General features: G+C 39.3%; 1 protein-coding gene across 2 annotated transcripts in view; it reads left to right on the top strand.

Moving 5' to 3' along the window:
• The first annotated feature begins 3,587 nt into the window (after nt 1-3,587).
• hip1 (huntingtin interacting protein 1) overlaps nt 3,588-17,568 on the top strand; it is a 59,651-nt gene continuing 45,670 nt past the window's right edge. Inside the window, exon 1 of one of the 2 annotated variants that reach the window (XM_024276994.2) lies at nt 3,588-3,920. In XM_024276994.2, coding sequence (XP_024132762.1) covers nt 3,804-3,920 — 117 coding nt within the window. In that variant the 5' untranslated portion in view covers nt 3,588-3,803. Of the gene's footprint in view, nt 3,921-16,293; nt 16,605-17,568 lie in introns of those variants that run through there. The other variant, XM_024276995.2, reaches the window with a different exon arrangement.

Genomic DNA, 17,568 nt, shown 5'->3' with positions numbered 1-17,568 from the left:
TCCACAATTTACCATTTTAGAAATCACATATTACCCTCTAACAGTTACAGTATGTCTTTAATACCAAATTATGTTTTTTAGTATATATAAAGGCTAAATAATATGATCACTGTGATTTTGTTAGTTTCAAACTTTTCAAGCAAAATTTAGAAGTGGAAAACGACATGCTTGTCACTTTTCTAGCCAGTAGAGGGCATCATTGAGCTGCACAAACTGAAAATCAACAAGTATTATTTTGTCAAGAGAAATGACTGATGACATGTTAAAGCTTCACTTTTTTTAGAGTACTAAATAGCAGGGTTTGCTTGCTGAAATCACTGTTTACCAGATGTGGTGATATTGCAAGGTTTATGGGAGTATTTTGTGGTAAACTAAAATATGTGTCAAAGTTTTTGTTTAGTTTGATGGAGGTTTTTTTCTATCTATATTTATCAGTTGTTGCTGTAAAATGATCCATTTCAGGAGGAACTCACATCATTCACTGAAACTGAGTAAAGCTCTGTAGTGACCTTCAATTGTCTCTTTAGTTAACCCTTGTATCTGAATCAGAATACTTAATTTATTCCAGGGGGAAATGCTTTTTTAGCATCACCACATTTGAACAAAGAACAAGCTCTGTTACAGATAGCACAGGGCAAATAGTTTGCAAATTAGCAGTGTGCAAAATGAAAATGAAATGCAGTCAGGTAGTTTATGAAGCATGCATGTTTTCATAGAGAATTATTGCAACAGGAAGAAAATACCTTCTGTGGTTCTTGCCAGATCTAGTGGAGTAAATAATAGTCAAATTAAACGAGTAGACTCAACTAAACAGCTTAATCCCATTGTGTTGCTTTGAAACATATTTTGTGTTCCTCTGATGATTAAAGCTCCACGAGGGAACCTGAATGACATGCTACAAATAATTTTGAATAGATCATATTTGCATATGACCTTTCTCCAGAGGGATGATCTGTTTATTTAAATAGCACATTTTCAATTCATTGATGAAGATAACAAAAACCATGGCTCCACAGATGAAGCAGAAGCCAAAAATACTGCCACTATCAAGCTCAATTGTCAAATGATATTCAAATTTTGCAGCAGTTTCACTGTTTGTTGATACACTTGATAAATGTGGTTGTGTGGTTGTACCAATAAAAACACATTTGATTCTAGATCTGGATTACCTGCTGGTTCTTCAGCCCAACATATAACTAACACATATGTTCCTAAAGGCCATTTTTCCTTAAACATGTGACCAGATAAATACAATTTCAATATATCCAAACTACATAGATAGAAATATAGAAACTGTATTTATCCTCAAGGGAAATTCACCACAGATGACCCGGTCACTGCCAGTTTGGGAGGGGGGGCTGAGGAATGAGAGGATACTGTGGTGATAAGATAAAAAAACATACATCTGCACCATTTACTTCTTGGAGATTCAAGAGATATAAAAGATAAAGTCAATGATCTGCACCCAGAACATATGTAGGCAAAGGAAAAATGACATTTCTTATTTATATGTTGTTACTGTCCATTTTATTCATCACTCTGTTGTTACTACTAATGTGGATTCATGAAAACTGTCAGGAAAAGGTCGTTAAACTTCCTACTTATACAGCCAATGTTTGAAACCAGACCTAAGCAGGAGGCCTAACCCAGCTCCTTTGTAGAAATGTGTTTGGAACAGAGAGTCACAATCATGCTGAAGAACTTTCTCATCTCTGGATTACAGGATGGAAGGTCAACTATGGAGGTTACTTTATGATCCTCATCTAGTCTTGGGTGGCTTTTCTGGCTATATTTCTGGTTTATTTCTGGTTTACTTTGTGGGTAGTGGGATTGTTTTTTATTTACTTATTATTTTAAATGTTCAAATATACATAAACAAATCAAACAAGTCAACATTAATGCCAGGAGGATATACCAGAGATTAAGGCAACAATAACATATTCTCAAAAATAATATGAAGTGAAATACTTTTTAAATAATAAAAAAAATAATAATAGAATTTTACCACCCCAACAAATTCCAAAGCATCATGAGTGGTGACAGCTCTAAGATCTGAAAAGGATTTACCAGATTCAACACAGTTTTTAATTTAAATTAACAAAAGATAAAGATTTATAGATGGAATTTTGCATTTGTGTTTTAAAAAATGATTACTGCATATAAACTTTTCAAATTGTCCCAGAAACCCTGCAGTAAACTGTTAGTCTAATGAGCATCTCATATTTCAAAGCTGTTGTGACAGTTAGGTCACACCTTACCATAGGTGTGGGCGGAGCCTGTGCGGCTTCAGCCAATGGCGGAGGACAGAGGGGGGAGTCAGGGTCCGTTGCCAGAGAAAATATCCGAATAACAGCGTCGCTCCGTTCAAGCATCCTGGGAGCGTCAAAGCAGCAGAAAACAAGATGCAACTTCCTGTTTCAAAGTAAAAGCCTCTGACAAATGTTTGGGTTTGCACTTCAATGTCATTTATTTATATTTTTTATTGATAAATTTGGTTTATTTCACAAAAGAGAATTCAGGACATAAAAAAGCAATAATGTGATAATGTAGATGTACTGATATTGTATTATGAGAGTAAAGTCGTAAAATATTTAAGAATAAAGTCATTAAATTGTTATTTAAAAAAATGTAAATATATTCTGAAAAAAGTAATAAAGTTGTGAGAATAAAGTTTTAAAATTATGAGAAAAAAATCATAAAAATATTGGAATAAATTTCTAAAGTTGTGAGACAATAATTGTAAACAATGACACCCTTGTTATATTTTACTTAACTTTTATTTACATGGTCAACACAATGTAGCTCTCGAAATTTGTTTGAATTTTTAATAGGCTACTTTCTCAGTCCAAGTGCAGATTATGTATTTAAGTAACGTAAATTACGTGTTAATTGATTAATATTGAATAATTAGAACCTTTTAAGCCAGAAATTTTTACACTGATTTGCAAACAATGCTTGAATTCCCACTCCAATCTGTTTTAAAAATGTTCCCTGAGATCGTTTAATTATGATTATGCTGTTTTTAGACCAAAAAAATATAATAAAAACTGTGATATCTTTCAGATCATAGTTTCCTCAATGACATTAGTTCAATAGATATTTACTTCTGAGTTGTGGGCTGAACCACTGTTATAAAGTAAGCCCACCCTCCCTTCCAATCATCAATCTAGTTACTCTCTCCTGTTAATTTAAAGACCCTTACACCCCAACCTAAAAGGAGCAGTGCCACAAAATGGTGAGGATTTTTGAGCCACATACCAACTCAGACGAGAAAAATGAAAACATACATGGATCTAGTCGTCTACACAAGTGGATGCATCTGAATGTTTATTTACACATTTTCTAAGTCACAGATACACTCTCTTTTCAATATAAAAATGTAAAATTTAATTTTTAATTAGATTAGAAATTCTCAAAATGCAATTTTAAACTCAATTTCCTTTAATATATGTCCTCCCTGATCAGAAATGCACCTAGAAGATGCTTAAAAACACAATTTTCATCATTTTTTTAACATGCCGTTTTTCTTGGTAGGTTTATTTTGAAAGTGCAAGCGGAAGTGGAGTGTCCTTATAAGCTGTATTCACGTCCACCCTTCCCCTTCAGTCATTAACGGGCACTCGGACAAAAATGCTCCGGTGAACGAAGCAACCATAGCGGCATGGACGGCTGCCCGCCATAGTAGAAACTTCCCGGGTTTCTTTTTTTATTTTATTTTTTAACAAACTAACAGATTTTATTTCTACATTCGACATTTTTTCTTGTAGCGTTTCTGTTTTTTTTGTTTAGTTTTTCTGCCTCAAATGGATCGAGTTAAAAGCTCCATGCAGCAAGTTCCCAACGCTATCCCCAAAGTGATCCGGCGGACCGGGGGGGCCAACAGCCTGGAGACGGAGAGGGAAAACTTCGAGAGAGTCCAGGTAGGAGGGGGGCACAGCTGGAGCCGCGGTGGGGGTGGGATCAGACCCACTCGGACGGGTGGGAGGATTCACGGGCCACGTCTGGATAAACAAACTTCACCGTCACGTTGTGTCAAAAAAGCACGCACGTGCCGTGATTTTTTGCGGCATATTTGTCGACCTACGACCGGCGGGGTTTTGCCCCCGTTCTTCTCCCACATGTTGGTGCTGACTGAACAGAGGAAAGGAAAACAAAGGAGTCTGGGAAATGTGGGCCGCTGGAGGGTTGAGAGAACTGAGCTGTCACTGATCTGCTGTCTGAACCAGCTTCATCATACATGATCAGGCTTGATCATGTGTGATCACAGATAGATGGTCAGGCCTAATCATAGATAGATGATCAGCCATGACATTCCAGGCAGAATCTCAGATTATGAAGATCTTTACCCTAAAGATGGGATCATTTTTGTTGGCGTTCCTCTCTTAGAAGCTGTATCCCAGGTAGCATTATGTATGTAGGCTGTTGTTGCTGCTTCCTGTCTGGTGGTCTCCACCCCCCCTCTCTAGACCAGGCACAGGGGAGGGAAGAGTGTGGAGAAAGTAGGTCAGATGAATGCAGGCAGCTATAGCTGTAGCCATGCTTCTATCTAGCAGCAGCTGCTGCTTCTGCTGGATCATGCAGTCCAGTCAACATGGTGCAGACGGCCGTGGTGCATGCACAAACTGCAACATTAAGCTGCCGTGCATTGTGGGTGAGGACACGCTATTATATATTCAGTCAGGAGGTCACTGTAATGGGAAAATGGAGCACCGCAGTAATAGATTTCATTCTTAAAAAACCGTAGATATCTCTATGGACCAATTAATACTAGATATCCAATGGGAGCAACTGTTTTGCTAATTTGACATTATAACTTTACAGCATGTGGCTAATAGATTATCACATTTTGGTTCTCCAGAATGGTTGTATTGGGGCTAATGTTTGAGTAAAGATCTAGAGCTGTTCCAAGAGGTGCAGGAATCAATGAATCTACTGTCTGCTTTACAGGGGATCAGCAGGACATAATCTCATCTGATCTGTTGTGCTCTAAAGCTGCCTAAATCTGCTGGGTGACTGACTGGCTGGCTTTCACCTCCTGTGAAGAATAAACCGCCTGCTGCTTCCTCTGTTTATTTATTTATATTAGATTTGCTGTAATCGCTGGATAGCTCAAATATTGCTCGCCACATTTGTTGCACCAGTAATGTTAGCTTGAGGGTGTTAGGGGCTGTAAGCTAGCGGCAAAGAGAGGGATGTTGGGAAGTAAGGGCAGGCTTACTCGGCCCCACCCACAACTCGGAGGTGAATTTGTAGTGAACTACTGCTACTCTGAGGAAACTATCTTGATTTTGCCTCCAAACGACATAATGTTATGTAAAAGACCACTGGGAACACTTTGAAAATGGATTGGAAGTGGTCTTTAAACTTGTGAAATGCCCGTTCTGATCTGAAAACTGCATGCCTATCCTTCAGCTGAGTTCTGTAAGCAACCACAGTGTGTCCAAAATCCTCTGTCATGGTGTCAGAGGGTTATAAAAAGCTCATGCCAGAGCGTCCTGATAACAGACAGGCTTTTTAATGGCACGTTTGGAGTCGTAATAGCAGCCGAGTCTTTCATTTAACGGCTTCGGGGGCGGCTCGGTCCTGAATGAGTGTGTTTGTTTCTAACCCCGTTGCATGTCTCGGTTTCACGCAGAAGCTGTCACAGAAAAGCAAAATAACAAGCTGGAGCTGAACCCTTTTTATAACCTTTTATCTCCAAACTTGGAGAGATAGCCACTTCCTGGAAGCCATCAGAGGTCCCAGAAGGCTTTGCACTGGTCTACGCAGGAATCTCCGGGCTGATATGGACCATAAATAGTTCTTGTGGGGAGAAAAATTCTGAAGCACCATTTGGGACACTGAGAGCTATCCGCCGACTGACACCACATTGTATGTTATGTAAGAGAGGCTTTAAATTTAGATGTTCTGCCAGTTAAGTTTGGTTCATGCTGAGGGTTCTTTGTGAGTGCGGATATGATTCCTCATCATTGAGCTGTCACTCAAGGCTTTAACCACAATGCTGGTAGCATTTATAGTGGCTGTAAGCTACGTTTTCATTAAAGTTCTCCATGTTTTTTCTCATTTTTGGTTGATTCCATTGATCGTATATGAGAACTGGACTGAGTGAGTGTGACATCATGTAGAAATGGCTTGTTTGATGGCTGTGGTGAAGAAGTAGAGCTGTCATCCTTTTATCTGAAGATCGTATTTCGATTCATGCCTTGCCTGTCCATGTGTCCAAGTGTTCTTAGGCAAGTCTCTGAACCCCACATTGCTTCTGGTGGTTTAGTTTGGCACCAGTGTTTGGCACTGGGCCTTAAAACAAGGCAGAAAAGTGCTATGTAAATATACACAATGTGCCTCCAACTATTTTTTGCTAAATGGACACTGCTACGTTTGAGACAGGCATGGTCAGTAAGCAGTGATTGGTCTGAGTATAGCCTCGGTAGCGGTACCTGTTAAGGAGTGGTACGGTCCGGTTAATTCTGGCAAGCGTTTCCACTCAGTTAAATCTTGCTTCCACTGAGTGGTTTGTTTTCACGGCGCATGCGTGGTGTAGACTGCTAGCGTGTCATTGCATTACTGTGGTGCGACAACTACTAAAGTAACAACAATGGTGGTCATCCAGCAGCTCGTATTTTTCTTGCTTTACTTTTGGTACATCGTGTTTAACATGAATTTAGGCCTAATCAGAATTCTTCCCTTCTCCCTAGCACTTCTCCCCTCCCCTCCATTTGAAGGGGGAGTTTAAGTGTAAGTGTGTCCAGGAAATATAATTTTTTAAATCCAACCATCCAAACGGAGGATATAAAGTAATCCCCCGCGAGGCTAAACCACATCACGCTGAGAAGCGCTTTTCTTCATGTTGGTGCACTTTGAAGCACAGAAGTATACATTTAAATGTAAGTAATGACTTTTTGTTGTAGCATGACCTTTTTAAAGTTATAAAACCGCTATTGTTATTTATATTCAAGTGCTGGAAGCTCTTTGCTAACGCTAGCGGACTGGCGATTATTGATGACGTCATCGATGAAAGTGATGTCCGAAATATTAGACAATTTTTTTCAGAACTCTCCGTTTAGAGGGCCAAATGAAGGGGAAGGGACATGGGCTAGGGCAAGGGAAGAATTCAAATTGGGCCTTAATGTTGTTTGAAAGAAGATTGCAGGCGGCTAAAAAGAATACCGCCGTAAAGAGGAAAACTGAAACACTAGCTTAGCGCTATATTGGCGCTTTCTAATGTTGTCATCATTTTCTGCCAATCAACGGGTGGCTCAAGCGGCTCTGCCCCAACAGTCCCATTTTACAATTGATGTGGGCCCTCAAGAGGTACGGTTTGGCACTGTGTAATGGATCTGTTTTACAATGGAAATGTTCAAAATGCCAAACTGGACCATACTGGACCGGACCGACCAGTGGAAAGTAGGCTTTAGTTTCTATGGCAACCGCTCTGGCCAATCAGGAGTGAGATTGTTGGAAGTCCCAACCCATACCCTTTGAAAGCAAAGCAGACTACACGAAATCTGTCAAACACTTTGAATGTTGAAAAAGGGGGACAGCAGACTCCACCTACTTTTTTGAGGCATCTGATTGATCAGGTTATAACTTGAATAACTTGAACTACAGAAAAATATACTGGAAAAAAATAGGACAGGCAAGAACATGTTAAAAAAAAGGTAGCAGAGCAAGAATGGTTATTGGGACAAATAGAATGACAACCCCCCTGGCGTTTCAAACTTCCTGTTTAGAGGGGTCACCCTAACTCTAACCCTTATTTTTACTTTCGTTTTTTGTTGTTGACACATCCACAAACGCGAGGTCCCTAACTGCTAACGTGAGCATGAAAGGGAGTCCTGTGAAAACACTGAGGCAGCAGAAGCTGTGGTTTGTGGCCTCATTGCTCTGACCCCATGGGGAATAATGAAGTTGGACGTGACTGACAAGCCCATAAGTGGAACAAAGTGCACTGATGATGAGTTCCGGGCAGCATTAACAATAACTGTTTTGGTTCAATCTGCTCTGTAAAGCGGAAGGGGTTCACAGGAGATGTCCTGTTGCTTTTCGTTTCAGCTGAAGCAAAGGTCAAAAGGTTGGAGGGAAAGCCAGATCCCTGTTGGAAGCATGTTGTTTGTAAATTAACTTGGTTAAATAAATAAGCTGACAATTCCAAAAGCAGTAATCCTGTATATAACTTACAAAACCCTCTGTTAAAACCTTTTCAACTCCTGCTGTAGGAGAACTCTTCTCATCAACCAGATAATTGTCACTTTTTCTTGAATTGTACATTAAAACCGTTTTTTCTAAATGGGTGGTTTTAGATGTTATAGGTCCAATAGCTATAGAATTATGTGATATAATGCTTGGCATGTTGGGTTAAAAATACTTCAAATAAGGTTTTATTTGCAAATCAGACTCTAGCTATAATCTGATAGAATCTACTCATAAAAAGTAAGATTTATAAGGACCTGTTAACTTTTGCACATATTTTGGCTTTGTAGCTTCTAAATTTTGACCACAACTGTCATTTAAACAAAAAACACGACCTCACTAAGCCACGTGCTGTACTTATGAATTAATAACAAATAATTAAAAATAATTTTATTTATATACAGCACTTAACAAGATACTGAAGTGTAACTAACTTAAAGGAAAATTATAATATAAAACATTTATTCTAACTTGCATCAAGTAGGAAGCATAAAAGTGAAATTTAAGGCTTTGTTTTTAACTATTTCTTAATTCCAAGTTTTCTTACAACTTTCTCAGACTGAATTAAATTTAGACAAATCCGTCACCAAATCAAAACCAAGTTCAACATTTTTTGTTAAGCTGAAGTAAAAAAAAGATCCATCAGTTTTCTTGTCCATTTGCTGATAAACAAGATAGTTTTATTTTTATTTTTATTTTTTTTGCTTTGATTATTCTCCCTACAGAAAACATGTAGTTTTCTAGTATGAAACTAAAATGAAAATGCTCATTTCTAGGCTTTTAAGTCAGAATTTTTAATATTTTAATTATGTTTAAATGGTGAAGAAAATACCTACTTGCAAATTAAAAAAACAAAACCAACATGATGGACTTCCTATCACCAAACGGCACTTCCTGACACATGTAAAGTGACTATTGATTGTACCTAAAAGGCAGACTTGCTTTGGGTTTGAGGTTGTTGGAATTTCTGAGGAGGAGATCTGGGTTTCTGAATGGAAAGCCCGACAGTCGGACAGCTGCATGTGCGGCTGGTACTGAGGACCCACGCCGTACCAGGAAGAGAGGAGGCTCTGCAGAAAACAGTTGACATTGTTCTGAGGCGGACGGCTCTGAGGTATAGCACGATGACCCAGGGAGCTAATGAGAAACAGACTGATTGTCTTGGCTGTCTGTAGCTCAGATTGTCAGTTGATGGTCTGTACAGGTGAGACCAGCCCCGACTTTGGACCAATGTGAGAAAACTATCATGTGTGAAATTCCAAGCTGATTCTAGTCTTCTGGAAGTGAAGGTGCTTAAGGAGCTTTTCTATTGGATTGGACTGGATTCTTCAGGCGAACCCAGTGCAGTATCTTGAGTGTCTTAATTCACTACTCCTGATGACACATATTCATTGACACTGGGTTCTATAACTCTCACTGGTCAGGTGGTCACCTTAACCCCGTAAGAAAGTATTAAAGGATGGCACGCAAACGTTCACTAGTGATGTTCAGATCATTTCAATGAAGTTCAACATCACACTTGTAGATGACAAGGTGAAGGAGCCAAAAGAATAAAAATGCTCTGAAAATTGAAGTAAATCTAGTGAGTTCTTTATAACGGGAGTGTGCCAGTTTAAGCTAATTGGAGGAATTTGTAGACCTTAAACATTAAACTCAAAAGCAAATGAGCCTCAGCAGCAAAATATCAACCCCAGGTAGGATTAATGTCAAAGGACAGCAGAAAAATACAATGGGTGCTTAGGTTAATGACGGATACATTTACCAGGATTTGTTGCACTTAGTGATTCTTTTGATACTGAGAGGTTCATAAGTATTCAATGGCTCAATGTCTGCTTGTTATGTAGGCGGAGCCTGAAAACAGTCGCAAAAAGTTGCATAGCTACACGGGTTTTGAATGTGACAGGCCGAAACACACATTTACATAGACTTTTCATTGAAAGTGGCCACTTGAACATGTGTTGCCGAGGGCGATGTGAATGTAGCTTTAGGCTTGAATGGTATTGAGTTGCTAAATGTGCAGCAAATTGAAGATGTATTAAGACAAAAAAAAATTTCATTAAACAATGCCATACCAAATTTAAAGACTATAACAAACACGATATTAGGAAACTTATCCAGCGCTGGGAAGATGAACTACAAATAAATTATGATGACTCTAGCTGGAGAGAATGTATACGATCCACTCATTCCCTATTCATCAGCAACAGATACAAAGAGTTACAGTACAAGATTTTACATAGACAACACATGACCCCACACTTTTTAAATAAACTAGACCCACACAGAAGTGTCTGAAGTGCAACTCCTCACTGGGGACATACTTTCATTGTTTTTGGACCTGCCCTAAAATATCGAAATTCTGGCAGTGCATCATTAGAGAAATTCAATCCATTCTGAAACATAAAATAACTAAAGATCCGGGGCACTTTTTACTGGGGTTACCACCTATACACAAAATACCTGACAGGAACAAATTGTTATGCAAACTGTTATTGTTAGCACGAAAGTGCATTTTGTTTAACTGGATCAAACCCAAGCCTCCAACTGTAACTCAGTGGTATAAAGAAATTTTTAAGCTTCTCCCAATGGAAAGGCTGAGTGCAAGGTTAAAGGGCAATGAAGACATCTTTGTGGAGCTGTGGCGACCTTTATTAGAATATCTACCCAGTGATCTGGCCGCCACAATTCAAAGGGGTTCAGGCTCTCTGGAATGGCGGATTTATAATATGACTGCGTGAACTATATACAAGGTTTTCCTTTTCTATTTCCCTATTGATCCATTTTTTTTTCTCTTCTCTTTTTTTGTCAATATGATTGTATGTAGCAGAACTGCATAGGTAGATGCTTGTATCACATTTGTTTGCTTACAAAATGTATATATTTATATATATTTTAATTTTGATTGTTCCAGCCTGGACCAATCTGTGTGTGTTTTTTTGTTGTTTTTGTTTGTTATTTTTTATTAATGTACTCTCTTTTTTTTCTCGTTCTTTTTTTTGTTACTTGTGTGTCTCATGTTTTGTACAATTTTTCAAAAATGTCAATAAAATGTGATTACAAAAAAAAGAAAGTGGCCACTTGAACACGTGTTGCCGAGGGCGATGTGAATGTAGCTTTAGGCTTGAATGCTATTGAGTTGCAAAATGTGCAGCAAATTGAAGATGCAACTAAGAAATGTTCTGATATCATTTTGAGTTTAAATGCACTAAATAGTTTTGTTTAGCAATCATGCATCAGAGTGGCGTGAGTTATATCTCGCCTTTTCCCAAAAGTAGCTGGGGTAGGCTCCAGCAACCTCATGAACCCAAAAGGAACTGCAGGTTTGGAAGATGGATTGATTTAAATGTTGCATGACATTTGTTTACCAAAAATGTCAGATTCTTGTTGTTAGACACATTAGATCAAGATTTAATATAAAAAAGACATTTATCTTTTTGCTACAAAAGGTAATCTGTGCCTGAATTAAGTTTTTGTGGTATTCTCACAAAACTTGGACGAAGTTGGCATTCTATGGAGAAAAAAAAAACTATAATTTTGTCTTCAGGGAATTTTCACAAATCATTTACTTTGCTTTATTGAATCTTCACTGTAAAATATCTAGTTTCTAATAGTCTTATTACTCTACGACCATTTTAATTTTCTCCTCAAAAGTTAAGGGAAACTGGAAACAAAAAACATTGGATGGCAAACTTCAGGCTCATTCAGGCTGATTTGGGAAAATATTGAATTACAATAAGCTGGTCTGTGACCCAATAGAGATTGGAAACCACTGGTTTTAATGACCTCATAGGACCAGCCAAGTCTACCCCTTTGCTTTGTGTGGATTCTGGGCCCTGGAGACAACACTTGCATCGAAAATAGAGGGCAAACACTGATAATTTTTCAGAACTTGCACTTTCTTACTGTATCAATCACTTTTTTTTATTATTTTTTATTTATTTATGGAATGCCCCTTGAGATGCAACATCTCGTTTTCAAGGGGGTCCAAACACAAAACACTACAAAAAACACAAAACAAAATTAAAAAACAAAGAAAAAGACAAGACAAACTTGCATGTACACAAAGCTCTCCTCCTTTCTACCAATATAAGAATTAGACACCAGATCCAACATAAAGTTGTACAAGTACAAGTCACTTCTGTGACTGCCTGTACTTTCACTCGGTAATATCATTTTCTATGATTAACATTATAACATTAACAAACCAACATCATTTATAGGGAAAGATGGTCATAACAGACTCTAACCAAGAGCCACCACTGTCTCTTAAGATTTTAACAGATCATTCATCCTCTGCTTTTCCTCTTAGAGATACAACACAATCAAAGATAAAATGTACAGAAAAAACACGAGTCAGATTCATCACTTTGGAGGTCAGCAGGCGCTTGGCAGATTTTACCAGTTTATACTCCATTTGTTTCTTGTGTGGTGTGCTTGACCCACTTGCTATGATGTGGTACAGTCTGTAACAACATACTTTAAATGACTGTAAACCCCCTTTTTTTAGACTTTGGAGCATCTGTGGGGGTGGACGGCCTTTCTTTTGAGATGTCCTTCTGTCTATCGCTTAGCTTGTCAAACACGCAGCTATCAGAGCTGCTGGTTTTCTAAAGTATGTACTTTTTGATTATTTAAATAGACTATCATGAAATCCAAAACACAGTTTTTATCCTCTTCAAACAGTACCGATGAGGGGTTGTGATCAGAACTTTTGCTGGCTTTACATTGTTTATCTGAAAGAATTGCTTTTTCTCTGTTTCCTTAACTGTTGTCTGTAACCTTCAGGAATGAGTGCATAAGCATCAAGGTTAGCAGATTTGACCTTGTTATATTGTAAGCTATCTTCTTAAGATGGCTGAACATTCTTTGTAGCGGGTACATGTCTGTTCCATTAAACAAACGGGTGATAATTACCATTCATGAGTGTGAGGTTACACCTGATAACTTCTGTTTGTTTGCTTATGAGGAAAAAAAGTGACCAAAAAACTCAATTGGAATGCAGTCCTTCTAATATGAAGTAATCGGAATCTCCACCATGAAAGATGTGTTAAAAACAAGGTATAAAGATGTAACATAATATTAAAGTATAAAAACCCTTCTTTACATACATAAGTCTGCATGTTTTAAGATTATTTATTTAAGCATATTATGATCATTTGTTATTATTGGCATTAGTGGTGATGGTGTTAAAGTAAAAGTTTTGAGAAAACTATGCCTAAAGGGAAGTCAGAGATTTGTCATAATTTTGTCAAAGCGGTCTTCAAGGCGACTTAACTGTCATAGCGTTCAACAAAGGGTGTACATCCCTGGCTCACTGGCGTTCACTTCACCTGAGTGAACAGGTGAACTTTGATTATATAATCTCTATTATCTACCCAGGTGACATGCCCACTCCACCAGTGTAAACAGGAAGTCCCTTGCTTTCACATGAACAGACACTTATACTTTTGGAATCTGCATTCTTTCTGGGATTTTCCAATTTCTCTATACTGGAGTTACGGAGCCCAGAACAAAAAAAAAACGGGTCTTAACTTCTGATTCATAGAATGAAGGAATATTTAGTTTACTTGCATCAAAAGTATATTGCCTTGTAAAACCATCAGGAACAACAAAAGAATGTGGAAGTGTTTGAGACAAGAGCTGGATTGATGCCAGCAGCACCAGCGCTGTTGTGAAGATGTGGAGAAATGGCGCCATGTTCACGCTGGCTCAGCTGAAGTTCCCCCTCAGTCTGTGGTTGTAGCTCAGGACTTTGTCATTGTACGTTTTTGGCTTCTGCTTTCAATTGGCATCTGTGCAGCTCCAACATTTTCCTGCGCTACAGGTGGAACTACACTTAACACACCCCTTAATGAAGACTCTTTTGCTGTTTTAGACAGTGATGGTCTGGGCAGGAAAAGGGAGTGGTTGGGTCTTTCAATCACAACCTTCTCTGGTGAGGTGTCAGCAGCAGGCTGGAGTTGTTCGTCATCTTGCACACCAGGCTCCTTAACGTCTGGGCCAGTTCCTGACCTGAGATACTGTGTTCTGCTTTGGATGCAGACTTGTTTGAAAATCTAAAATCTGTGTTCACAAATGGTCCAAGATAACTACCAGAGATGGTGGCTTTAGTGTTTGTGTCAAACCAGATACCAATAGGAACACTATGATAATATAGATAATGTTTTAGGATAAGAATGGCTAAGTAGAATAATACATATGTCACATAATGACTATATTTTTGGGTGCGTTAAGCAAAGCATAACATTTCTATAATATGGTTAGACTACACTACCCAGAATGCCCAGAGGGGTCAAGAGGCACATGATTGGTCAGAGGGGTTGATGGGAAGTTTTTCTGGTGAACTCTTGTTCAAGTGCACCAATTTAATGTACAATAACAGGACAGATCAGTCAAACTTTGACAATAGATCTGAACCCATAATGCTTTTCAAAGTTGTACTAAAATGTGTGCACATTTTAGAGTTTTAAGTCAAGAAACAGAACTAGAATTCATTCATAAGACGCACTGGTTTATAAAGTACAGTCTTTTTTTTTTTTTTTTTTAAGAAAATGAAGATTTCCAGTTCACCCTATGGTCCAAAAATGTGATAATCAAAAATATAAATGTCCTAACACTTTGTCTGAAACAAACATGACCCTTAATGACTTCAAAGCTTGAGAAAAGAGTCTCATAGTATTTCTATTGTTACAGGAAAACTTGATGCACAGAGGAAAAGATGGCTGTGAAATGGTTATTTATGCAAAGATGCAGCATCTAAGAACCATTTTACTATTTTTTTATTAAAACATGTCTGGTTTCTGTTCTTAAATGAATGAGAACATCTCTAAAATGTGTTATTATTGGGATCTTTTCAAAATAAAACTGTCCTTTCATGCCACCTCTTTACCATTTCAGGTCAAATTTCCCAGAACCACACAGATGCTTCATCTTAACTTCTGTTTTTAATTCTTAAATGCCTGATTAATAAACCTGTATAGGTAGTTTCTGTCTACAGAAATTTATATTTTTCAAACTTTTAATATGTAAAATTTTTGGCCATCATTTCCAAAGTTTATTAATCTATTTTGTAGGATTAGAAAATAATTAAAAAAAAAATAATTTCAATGTAAAAATGGTGAGTTGACCAAATAACTAAATATTTTGTGGGTTTCTAGGTCGTAAATGTTCTCTAAAAAAACCTGACCAGATTTGAGGAACTGCTGCTGCAACCTAAGTTCAGGTATATACCTAGGGTCTGCAACCTTTAACTCTTACGTGTGCCAAAGGTAATATATTTATCATACATATGGATATAGCTTACTCTGAAAGGCTTAATCATATGATGAAGGCCCTTTAAAGGGAAAATTATGTGGGATATACTACAGATTAAGTGGACCACAGAACACATTCTGATGTTGTCATGTCCCAGTGATGTCACAATGCAACACTATGGGTTCTTTAGGATTAAAATCCTTAAATGTTTAAAAAAAAATAGGAAATCTGCTTTATCAAAGAGTCAAATCGACTCAGGTCGCAGACCCCTGAGTGTAGCCCTGGCAAAACTAACCATCATAACTTGATTTTTAACTTGTGTATCACATCCGTCTGCTGCATGTACAGTGAAGGGAGACCTACTCCTGCATGAGGAGGTGCTCAGCTGCCTCAAACAGACCAGATGGGGGCATCAGTTACCCAAAAGTGGTGCAAGCTGAGCTCCCACACCCACCTACAGCTTTCACACTTCTATCCTCCACCATTACTTTCATCACCAAAGAGTTGAATAGAAAGTTTGCAGGAGTTTGGCCCTCAACAGGCTTTTGCTTACTTCTGCCTCCAGCACCTCAGAGGGGGTGAAGGAGCTAAATTCCTCCCCCTCCTCCTCAGCCTCAGAGGAAGCTTTCCTCCTCAGGTTTTTTGTTGCTCCTGCTGCTGCATCTTTTAGCTCCACACAGTTTTGGTGGAAGTTCTGCTGTTTTCTCATTTCCTGGACTCAGCCCCCATCCTCCTCGGCGGGTCCCCGTACCCCAGCTGGGGAAGGACCGGGTGTGGAGCAGCCCACTCCCCCGGCTCCATGCTGCTTTTGTCTCCCAAACTAAAGATGGCCTTCTATCCGCGCGCTAGCCAGCGCGGGGGGGCTGGTCATTCTGCAGCGGGGAGGGTTTGCCTGCAGCGGTGAGCGGGCAGCAGCTTTTCTTTCTTTGGGTTTGGCGGAAAAGGGCTCAGGAGCCCAGTGTTGTGGGTTTTTTTCTCCTTTGGACCGAACCAGGGCGCGCGCCGCCAGCCGCGCGCTCGCCTCCCTCCCGAATGCATTTGTTGCTCCGCTCGCGCTCCTGCCGCTAATTACTCCGCGTTCGGAAATCCGCTCCCCCCTTCTCCCTCTGAAGGACCCCGGATCACCGCGCAGAAGGACGATCATGGATCTGAGTAAAATTGTGAGTCGAAAATGACCGAAAAACGCATCAAGTAACGGGGGAGACGCGGTGTTTTGGGAGGCGGGAGGCGGCGGTTCAGGCTGGGGAGGGTTCGCAGGAACACATGCGTGAAGAATCTGCATGCATGGACTTGTCTGCTGATGAATTAGATCTAAATTCCTCCTGTTTGCTCCTTTTTGCACCTGATTCTTCATCTGTGGAGGAGAAGTGGGGGATCATGATCTTGTCCACGAGGAGGTCACAGCTTATTACAGCTGGAGGAGCAGATCAGGGTTCATCTGTGGAGGAGAACTGGGATCATGAGGAGGTCAAAGCTTAAGGCTCCTTATAACATCTGAAGGAGCAGATCAGGAATAGTCCTAACTCCAAAAGCAATGTTTAACTGTAGTGGATTAGATGGTTGCTTATGCTTCCAGATGTGAACATTTCTTCAGTTGTACACTTTTCTCAGTTATTATCCATGAACATGTTTTCAACACATTCTTCAACGTTGAGGTGAGAGGATGTGTTGTCCGGGTCACAAGCACACAGGCAACAATGAGAACTTTATGCCACATTTCAAGACTCAAGTGAAAGGATTGCAATGAAGGAGGTAATGGAGGAGCACATAGTGGCTGAGTGTCCGGGGAGCACCGCCCGAGCAGGTGCACAGAAGCCCCGGGAGCAACAACACCAGCCTTTCACTGCTGGGTCCTGTGGATGGGTGGTGTTAGGTCCTGTGCAAAGGTGTGGGGGAGGGTCAACGTTGAAAGAGACCCCCAATCTTTCCTGATTAGTTTTAACATTTTTTACTTTTTGTTAATTAATCACATTGGAGTAGCTTTGTGCATTGATCGTTTTGGCCTCGTCATATATCAGGAATTGCAGAAATACTCTTGGATCACGTTGGAAACGAGAATCTTTTGAGCATGTGGCAATCAAGTCAGCTGCTTCATTCAGAGCAAAATAGTTGATTTGTGGTAAA

The sequence above is a fragment of the Oryzias melastigma genome, linkage group LG13 (genome assembly GCF_002922805.2).
Source record: "Oryzias melastigma strain HK-1 linkage group LG13, ASM292280v2, whole genome shotgun sequence".
NCBI lineage: Eukaryota > Metazoa > Chordata > Actinopteri > Beloniformes > Adrianichthyidae > Oryzias > Oryzias melastigma.
The sequence above is the reverse complement of the archived record's forward strand: the minus strand, read 5'-3'. Positions and strand labels throughout refer to the sequence as shown.